The following is a 10,594-nucleotide window of genomic DNA, read 5'->3' on the forward strand; positions in this document are numbered from 1 at the left end:
ACCTTAACATTTTATTGGGAGAGACAATAAAATAAATAAATAAATATGCCATGTGTTGGATGGTGATAAATACTTGAAGAAAAATACAGGGGTGTAAGGTTATTGTTGGTGGGTTGGATGCAAAGGGTGCAATCTCAAAAAGAGTGGTCAGAGGAGACTTGTGATAAGATGACAGTATTTAAACGAATGGAGATTTGTTTTTCTATTTCAAAACCTCAAAGAAATGCAAGCTGTAATTGATAACAAGAACTTTAAGGAAAAAATATTTTCATAGCCTAGGATGTGGCATTGGATATGGTTATTTGCATCGAATACCTACACGCCCATTTGAAGAAGGAAAGAAAATTTCTCTTCCAGGACAAATGACTGGTACACCTATTACTCCTCTTAAAGATGGATTTACGGAGGTAAGATAACTTTCTACCTGATTATATATCGTAAAGCTTCCACCCAAATGAGTTGATGTGTGTGGTGGTAGCACTGATTGAAATAGGGCAGGTGATGAGTTAAATATTGACATGTTGAATTTGAAGTTTTGGATTTCAGGAAAGGGAGCAAGGCTAGAGAAACAGATTTGGGGATCATCAGAGAGAGGGTAATTTAACCCCGTGAGCATTGACTAAAGAAAAAAAAAATTTACAGGATCAAAGTGACGCTTTTTAAGGAATAAGGCATATTTACACAGGCTTATAGGCTTTCTAAATGTTTCCTATGCTGGCCTTACAGAACAGTTCACTTTTGTCTGCATGACTAAATAAAAACAAAATGTTCAAAAAGAAAATGGTGCAGCTATAAAGAAATGGCTACTGTCACTGCCATTTTATGTTATATGTTTGGCTGTCCCCAGTTCTAGAGGAAGTGGTGAGGAACTGTGGAGAAGTGTGACCTTCCCCAACCCTACCCTGGCTCTCGGCCTGAGCCAGTGTAATATATGTCCCTGCTACCATATCTGCTGCCCCAGTCAGTGCTCTCTGCCCCAGATGAAGCCCTAAGGGCCATCTGAGAAGACCAGAGGGTGAAATGGCAGCGAGGAAGAAGGGCCAGAATACAAGTTGTGTCGGAATGTGCCAAAGGGCACTGAATGAAGCTGGCAGAAGTTGGAGGATTCAGAGATGAAATCATTCACCCACTCATCCGTCTGGAGAGTCTTTCCCACTCCCACCCCGACCTCCACCCCCAAAGGTGGAGATCTGGCTGCCACATTCATTCATTCACTGATGAGAAAAGATAAGATGGACTCATGAGGTTAGACATCTTAAGAAACTTATAAGGAATCTATCATTGTATTGAGACTTGAGATGACTTCTTCCATGAGCATGAAAGTTTAAAAACTGGCCGAGAATTTGGAGAAGAGGAAAGCAGTGGTGCTTTAAGGGTGAGTAAAATCATTTTTGGATGGCTAGGAAGGAGGAGAGACTAGATCTCCTCCTGATGTCAAAGTAGCTAGAGTAGTGTGTATAATAGGCTAGATGCCATGTGTCAAGAGACTAGAAATGAGAGGATGGGGAGATGTTTACAGTGCATGGTCCTTGACACATCAGAATTAGGAAGGAGTGTCTAAAAGCTGAAGTCCAGGAGAAAACTTTTAATAGTTAGTACATGATCAAAAGTACCTATAGGACTGGTGAGAGCCAGTATTTATATATATTCTTTTAAGTAAATTTGATTAATTTTCTTTTTTCTTTTCTTTTTTTGGAAGGTCCAGCTATCTTCAGTTAATCCCCCATCTTTGTCACCACCTGGAACTACAGAAATTGAACAGGGTCTGTCTGGACTTTCTATTAGCTCAACTCCACCAGCCGTCAGTAATGTTCTCAGTACAGGTATGCAGAAAAATAGATTCTGTTTTCATTTTACTTTGTTCTACATGATATTCTTTTTTGTCCAAGCTGTAGAATTTTTAAAAATAATGCCAGTGTTCTTTGAAAACTGTAAACATGCTCTGCATTGACAGGCCCTGTCTGTGAAAGCTGATACTAAATCAGCATGCACATTTAAACCTCTTCTTGGTGAATTTTAGACTTTGGTCTTCTCATGGGATAGAGTCAGGACTTTACCTTCAAATCCTGTTGCTCTGTTTACCCACCAAATGTGTACGTGTCCCACAGGTAGTAGACACTGGGGATACAGAGTGAGCAGGCTACCATTCCTTTTCTAGGGGCTCAGTCTTGGTCAGGGGACAGGTACCTCTCTCCTTTTGTTCTGTATTCCTTGTTCTACTGGATACAGTGCTTTTTGGTTCTAGTTTTTTGCAACAGCTCTATTGAGATGTAAGTCACATAGCATCCAATTCACTCATTTAAAGTATACAATTTAGTGCGGTTTTTTTGTTTTTGTTTTTTAGCATATTTGCAGTTTTGTGGTCATCACCTCAGTCAGTTTAAAACATTTCGTTACCCCCAAAAAAACCCTGAACCCAGTCACTCCCTATTTTACCCCAACCCCCAGGCTTAGGCAATTATTAATCTATTTTCTCTTTCCAATCTAGACATTTTATATTATATGTGTGGTCTTCTGTGCCCTTCTATGGCTTCTTTCACTTAGAATAACGTTTTCCAGGTTCATTTCATGTCATGGCATATAATAATAGTTTATGCTTTTTTTTAGCTAAATAATGTTCCATTGTATGGATATGCTGTTTTTTGTTTATCCATTCATCAGTTGAGGGACATTTGGGTGGTTTCTACTTTTTGGCTGTTATGAATGGTGCTGCTATGAACATTTGTATACAAGTTTTTGCATGGATGTATGTTTTTATTTTTCTTGGTTAAATACCTAGAAATTGTAACTGCTTAGTCACATAATATAGTTCTTAACATAGTATGTTGGTAGTTTATTTTTTCCTTTTTTTTTTCAATCCCGTTTGCTGGTTTTCTTTCTTCATAGTACCGAAGTTTATTATATACTCAATTAATGTTAAGTAAGTGGGTGAAATACTGACATGGTTTAGAAATAACCTTTTATTCTTGAACTCTTTTTATTATTTAAATGCCAGATTTGATCATACTCCACTTTGTTCTGGAATGCATTTAAAAAAGCCCATCCAGATGCAGTTAAGGTCAGCAGTATGATTCCTTGAGTTTGTCCCCTAAGTTCAAATACTGGATCTCTTCAGAGTCTTTGTTCTATTTCCCAAAGATATATTTTTCCAGATGAAATTTAAAAAAATTTTTTGGCTGTGCCCACAGCATGTAGAAGTTGCTGAGCTGCTGCACTGGCAATGCTAGAACCTTAACCCATTGCACCACAAAGGGACTCCTAAATTTTTTATTTTTTATAATTAAAAATTTTAAACATACTCAAAAGCAGATGAATATTAGGAGTTCTCATTATGGCTCGGCAGGTAAAGAACCCAACATAGTGTCCCTGACGATGCAAGTTCAATCCCTGGCCTGTCTCAGCGGGTTGGGGAATCTAGCATTGCCACAGATGCAGCTCAGATCCCGTGTTACTGTGGCTATGGTGTAGGCCTGCAGGTGCCCTTCTGATTCGACCCCTAGCCTGGGAACTTCCATATGCCACAGGTGTGGCCCTAAAAGGAAAAAAAAAGGTGGATAAATATTAATAAGTACAGATAGTTGTTTGTGTAACCCCCCACCACCCAGCTTCACCAGTTATCAATATGGTGACAAACCTCCCACTCCCTACTTTTTGCTGGTGTTTTTTCCAGATTTATTGAGGTATAATTTGCATGTCATAAAATTAACTCAGCACAAGTATAAAACTCAATGATTTTTAGTAAATTTATGAAGCTGTGCAGTCACCACCACAATCCAGTTTTACAGTATTTCCTAGATGAAGTTAAATATTGTCATCAGTATCGAGTCATAGATACAGTTGGAAGAGATTTTAAAGTTTATTTCATTCAAGCAGTGTTTGAGTCCTTTTTATGATATTAAGTTTTTTCTTACATCCCATGAGATGTAAGAAGTGGCCCCTTGGTTTATTCCTGATTAGACTTAGTAAAGGCAGGTTGGGGTACTTCCCAAGTAGCAAGCCCGTCTGTATCTGAATAATTCTCACCTGGCTTTAGAGTGTGTATCCCAGTGCCACATGAGAGTTCTTCCAGCTTTAGGAGATAGCTGGCATCTCTTTCTAAGTTCAGGTTTCTTTTTAGAGACATTTTAATTCTTCCCTCATTACATTACAGTTATACTTGTGCTGTCTTAGAAGCACATGCACTGAGATCCTGGGCTTATTACACTGTAGAGAAATGGCTTCTTGAATATTAAAAGACAGAGACGTAAATAAAGCAGTAGTTGCTCAAAAGAGACTGAAAGAAGTCAACATTTTCATTTTGAGTAAATCAATTAAAATATACTCAAATGTTCTAGTTTCATAACATGTGAGAAACCACTTTTTGTTAGGCATGTATTTTTCCGTCTTTGCTTTTAGTTATATTGCTACAAAGTAGTAATAACTAGAAACATAAAAGTATGTGGTTTGGGTTTGTTTGAGAAAACTCTGGATTTGAAAATTTTGGAATTTTTTCTTTTTCTTAGGGCCGTACCTGCCTCATATGGAAGTTCCTGGGCTAGGGATTGAATCAGAGGTGCAGCTGCCGGCCTACGCCACAGCCACAGCAACGTGGGATCCAAGCAACATCTACTCAACCCTTTGAGTGAGGCCAGGGATCAAACCCACGTCCTCGTGGATACTAGTTGGGTTTTTAACCCGCCGAGCCACGACAGGAGCTCCTGGATTGAGAAATTTTTAAAACATGAATACATCACTTTGAAATGGCATTAATCATGTGACCTTTTTGGTCCACCTACCTCCTCTCACTTCCTGTCTTCTTTTCTTGATTTTTTCCGTAAAGAACTCACCATTTTATGTGCTGTTTTACTTGTTTAATAGCTATCTCCCTTTTCCTGCCCCTTATCAGACTTTAAATTTCCTGAAGGTAGTGATTTCTATTTTCTTTATGCTGTAAAGTTCCTCAGTGTCTGGAACAATATCTGACATACAGTAGCTGCCCCCTAAAACTTGAAAAGCTGAACGCACTAACCAACTATCCAGCCCATTTGAGAATCTGATAAACAAAGAATCCTCTTGAACTTTTGCATGCCTCCAATTTCTGTAAATAAGTAAATACATGACTAAATAAATACACTATCTGAAAATGGTTGCTTCATACTTTGAGGCACAATGTGTCCCTACTACCATATTTAAGCAGACCTCTGTAAGATCTGGAACCCATGTGCAATATTACTGTTGTTTAAACATCAGCAAAGCCTCTCACACAAGTAGGTGGTAGACAATCGGTAATCTTTATCAGGTGGTATCCTAAAAGTTACTTGAATGTAAAAAACACAATCTCTTCAAACTGATGACATCCCTCAAAATGGGAATGTACTAAACTTCAAAAGTGGGGCACAGAACACAGGTCAAAAGGAGATGGAGATTCAGGAAGCCAGGTCATTCTTGCCCTCTCTGGAGGTCCCCATGCGCTTCTGTCTCTTTCAGACCTTCGGCTTCATTCTCCCTTTCCCAGACCAGCATTCAGCATTTCACAGAGTGCATGCCCCTCCCTCCCAAACCTACCCCCCTCCTCAGCAGCCCCAGGTTTACCTGGCCTTTTAGGGCAGGAGCCTAGAAGAGACTGACTAGACTCCTTGTGTCCCATTTCTGAAGTTCCCAAACAGTTTTCTTTTTTTCTTTTTTTTTTTTTTGTCTTTTTGCCATTTCTTGGGCCGCTCCCTCGGCATATGGAGGTTCCCAGGCTAGGGGTCTAATTGGAGTTGTAGCTGCCAGCCTACACCAGAGCCACAGCAACACGGGATCCGAGCCGTGTCTACGACCTACACCACAGCTCGCGGCAACGCCGGATCATTAACCCACTGAGCAAGGGCAGGGATCGAACCCACAACCTCATGGTTCCTAGTCGGATTCGTTAACCACTGCGCCACGACAGGAATTCCCCAAACAGTTTTCTGATCCAGTCCTGCTTAAGTCAGATGTAAAACTCTTGTTCATGAGCTTAGCTGGGGTGGGCTCGAAGAGCCTCCTGCTCTCTTGGCCCAGGCTTGGCTAACAGTCTTTGTTAAGGTGGGGGTGGGAGGGAGAATATGCAGCTAGAGACCCAGACTGACTGCATCCCACCAACCGAAGACCCTCCTCAATGGGCTGCTCATTCTTTATCAACTGAAATTTTTTTAAAGGTTGTGCTTTTATTTTAGGTGTACCAACAGTACCATTATTGCCACCACAAGTAAACCAGTCCCTCACTTCTGTGCCACCAATGAACCCAGCTACTACATTACCAGGTAAGCAGCAGCAGACTAGAGATGTATGTAAGAATGGCATTACTGGAGTTCCTGTTGTGGCTCAGTGGTGAATGAACCCAACTAGTATCCATGAGGACACGGGTTCAATTCCTGGCCCTGCTCAGTGGGTTCAAGATCTGTCATTGCCATGAGCTGTGGTGTAGGTCAAAGACGCGGCTCAGATCCTGTGTTGCAATGGCTGTGATGTAGGCCAGCAGCTACAGCTCCAATTTGATCCCTGGTCTGGGAACCTCCATATGCCGCAGGTGCAGCCCTAAAAAGACAGAAAGAAGAAGAAGAATGGCATTACTGATATTTTGCATCTTAAAAAACAAAAAAATGTATACCTGTGTCATGACTTTTTATGTTTTTTATTTTTATCTCTGCTATAACTTTGTGATAAATGTAAGCAAGTGGCAATGAGCTCCTTGTCACTAGCTGGGTTGCTGCTGAGCCTTGGGGCTCCATAACTGCAGCCGACTACCTCCCCTCCCCTGCAGAGCAGCCTGAGGCAGGAATAAGGAGGGTGTGAAGGTGCGGTCCTTCAGCCCAATAACACTGTGTCCCAGAGGAGTGCACTCCTTGCTCGAGTCTTCAGTAGCTCTAACGTTAGGTGTGATATCGCTCACTGTTCCCAGTGAAGACCAAGTCCCTTTATCCAGCAGATAGTGGTCACATATTATTTCAGTCTCAGATACATCTGCTTTGTGAGAGCCTTTAATTGTACGGATAAAAATGTCATTACACAGACATATTAAGCCATGGACCAAATGTGTGCACACATACAGAATGGTAAAGCAGGTGTGGTAAATGTTAACATTTAGGGAATTTGAATGAAAGGTATATATAGGGATTCTTTATATAAATTAGCAGCTGGAAGTCTGAAATTATTTCAAAAGGAGGGGAAAAATTTGCCTGAGAAACTGTAAACCTCAGCCATCAAAAAAAATTCCGCTCCGTACTTGCCGAGATAAATCAGTCCTTTCTCCAAGACACTGAGGCCAGCATCATTCTTGCTCTTGGATTTAGAAGTATTCATTTGTTTTAACCCTTACCTCCTTTACCATCTCATCACTTAGGTATGGAAGACCCTTCCCTTGGGTAAGGTCTTGTTACTGTTAGGATACAAAACTCCCACACAGTAAATGGACCGGGGGTGTTCTTACTGTGAGGTGGGTAGTATTTTTTTCAGTGCAGAAAGATTGAATGCTTTCTCTTCTCTGCATTTTCTTCAGGTCTGATACCTTTGCCAGCAGGACTACCTAACCTCCCCACCCTCCCCAATCTCAACCTCCCCGCACCCATCGTGCCAGGTGTCGGCTTACCGGAGCTCGTGAACCCGGGTATGTTGCCCACCTTGCCCTCCTAGGACTCAGTCTAATAAAAAGCTGTATCCAGAAAAGGCAGTCCTCTATTTCAGTTTTTTCCTGGAAAGGGCAGATCAGTTTAACAAATTTCAGCTGCTTCCAACAAAACTTAATCTATTCTATTTAAAAAACTTGAAAAAGAAGAGGAAGAGGAATGTCTTTGTGAGGCTTCTTGCCTGGCTGCCTCTCCTCCCCCTTCCTCCTCTCCTGCACCCTGACAGCTTAGGCACCGGCAAGGCCAGTTGTAGAGGTAGAGACCCGTGGCCTGGATGAGCTGGAGCTGATCAGATGGGAGGTGAACCGTACACCCTGTGGAGGTGAATGAACCCCCCATGACTCTCCTCGGGTTTGGAGGAGCTGCCCTCCAGGTCATAGAGGTGCCTGCTTCGCGTGGCCCAGGCCCAGCCCCAAAAGCTGTCACCCTTGCTCAGCTGGTTGGGCTTATTTGATAAATATTCTCCATTATTAACAGTTATCTTTTATGATAAAAACTATGAGAGATTTAGCTGCAGATAGTTGAGTCAGCACATAATGGGAGTGTTTACACTCAGATTTTATGCACTGATGAACACGAAGCAGCAAAATGCCCCGCACGTCTGCTCTTGTGGTTAATGGTTACCCAGAGTCCCTTTAGCTCTGAGATGGCCACATGTCCTGTCGGGGCTGCCTTTTAATTGCTCGTCTCAGTACCTGGGCCCGTCGGTGATGTCAGTGAGCGGTCCTGTTACACCAGGGTGTACGTTGTACATCGTTACATTTCTGCTTAGGTCCTAACTGCCCCTGTTGTAACACTCAGCATCTGTGTATATTTATCACCCATCCTCGTTTAACCCATTCGCTTTTCAGTACAATAGTTTACAGAACAAATGAAGCCAATAAGTTCAAGCTAGTGTCCACTGTCTTGGCACTTCCATTGTCTTTTCTTTTGTGCCCTGTATGCTTGGCTTCTGGTTCTGCCCTTTCCCCAAATTAACAGACAGACTCAGATCCCTGAGGGTTTCGCCAGGCCACAGCTTGCCCTGAATCTGTTGTACAACCTGCCTTTCCTTTGGTTTCTTAAAGAAGTAATGCTCTTTGCCTTCATTCTGCATTTTGAAATTATTACAATAAATCCGCCAAGTATAGTATAAATAGTTATGTCAATCACAGGGCATGACAAAGGCTGGGTGCTTCTGGTGAGGCTAATGCGGGGGCTGCTGCCCCATAGGCCCCTCACTTTGGAAACCTTCACAGGCGGCCTGGCCAGTGTCTCCTCTTCCCGTAGCCTGTCCAGAGGACAGCATAAAGGCAGCCTGCAGTTTGCCTGGGAGCAGAATCCTCCTGCCCAAACTCCATGTGGCTGCATCATTTGCTTTGTGGGCTCCTGCCGTCCCCGGCTGGGAGAATCATTTCTTCCCTGAGCTGGTCCTGCTGTGGAATATTTAACTCAGTCCCAGCCTCCAGCTGAGGAAGAGCAGAGGTTGTGGTTCATGTTGTCACTCTGCTTCGGCTTCCTTAACGAGATGCACGTTAAAATAATTCATGTGAGGACGATGACGACCGCTGCTCTTCTGGTGCGGGGAGGATGAGTGACCTCTGCTGTTTTTGTCCTAGGTTTGCCACCTCTTTCTTCCCTGCCTCCCCGAAACTTACCTGGCATCGCACCTCTCCCCTTGCCGACCGAGTTCCTCCCGTCCTTCCCTTTGGTTCCAGAGGTCTCTTCCGCAGCAGGCTCAGGGGAGCTGCTGTCCTCCCTCCCGCCTGCCAGCAGCCCACCCTCCGACCCCATCCCGACCTCTGTAAGGGCAGACGCTGCCTCCTCGCTCACTGTGGCTGTGACGCCCCCAACTGCCAAGGCCCCCGCCACTGCTGAGGACAGAGCCAGCGAGTCCGCCCCAGCCAGCGAGAAGCCTGCCTCTGCGGGTACAGACGCAAATGCCTCTGAGTCACCGTAGCTGTGGACCGGCCTTCGGAATTGGCGTGGTGTGCTTATTTAACCACGGAAGCGAGTCTGGAGATGCAAACTATCCTTAATTTCATACTAGTTTGTACCGTATCTGTAGGCGTCCTGTAAATAACTCTAAGGGGAAAACTAAGCAAGAGGATGTGGGGCTTGTATCCTGCCGGTCCACGTGGGGCTCACGGGCCGGGGAGAGAAAGGTCAGAAAGTGCTTGTATTTTAAAACAACCAAAAAGAATTGGAAGGGTGGCTTGCTGCCAGGTTTCCACTGCCATTCTTGGGGGTGTACATCTTTGGGAAAGGTGGTGACGGGGTACCCACTAGGCTCCCTGTCCTCCTGCTGCTCCTTCTGTAAGAAAATGAAATATTTTATGCCCAATACCCACACTCAACGTTTCTTGTATTTTGTAAATTGTTTGCAAGAATGCAGACCACCTCACTAAACCGTGAAAGGAAAAGATGGTTGAGCTGGTTTACTTGGGTCTCTATTAAGGTTTACACAAAAATTCCAACTAAAGATGTTTGTTAAAGTTACATGATGTGCACTATTAATTGAACATCTTTTTATTCAGCCTGTACACAAATCTTTGTTTTGAGCTCTCAGAATTACTCAGACAACATTTTGTAACTGCTGCTGTTGTTGCTTTATACGTCCACCATAAAACGGCCATTTAGAAAGAGAAGAAATAAAGGAGATGTTGCACAGTTTTAAACCAGAAGGTGGCACTTTGTAGCTACTCATAATATTACAGCTGTACTGGGAAAGCATAAACACAGCAATAAATTGCAGTAATTTTGCTTTTCTTCTTGTGGTATGTTTAAATTACAACTCCTGACTGCCATGTGTGCACTGGTTACTCTCTGATATGTCACACTGTGTTAATGTGATTTTTCATGTCTGACATTCACTTTCTCCTAAATTTTCTAAGGGACGGTAAGTTACATGGAGTTTTTGTGTTGAGTGATTTTTTTTTTTTTTTTTGTCTTTTTGCCATTTCTTGGGCTGCTCCCTCGGCATATGG

General features: G+C 43.0%; 1 protein-coding gene across 1 annotated transcript in view; it reads left to right on the plus strand.

Moving 5' to 3' along the window:
• The window catches only part of GORASP2 (golgi reassembly stacking protein 2), a 29,967-nt gene extending 19,592 nt beyond the window's left edge, over positions 1–10,375 (plus strand). The window contains exons 6-10 of the mRNA XM_047772853.1: positions 275–407; positions 1,700–1,823; positions 6,180–6,266; positions 7,502–7,609; positions 9,227–10,375. Coding sequence (XP_047628809.1) covers positions 275–407; positions 1,700–1,823; positions 6,180–6,266; positions 7,502–7,609; positions 9,227–9,567 — 793 coding nt within the window. The 3' untranslated portion in view covers positions 9,568–10,375. The remainder of the gene's footprint in view (positions 1–274; positions 408–1,699; positions 1,824–6,179; positions 6,267–7,501; positions 7,610–9,226) is intronic.
• The last annotated feature ends 219 nt before the right edge of the window (positions 10,376–10,594 follow it).

This window comes from Phacochoerus africanus, chromosome 3, assembly GCF_016906955.1.
Source record: "Phacochoerus africanus isolate WHEZ1 chromosome 3, ROS_Pafr_v1, whole genome shotgun sequence".
Lineage (NCBI taxonomy): Eukaryota > Metazoa > Chordata > Mammalia > Artiodactyla > Suidae > Phacochoerus > Phacochoerus africanus.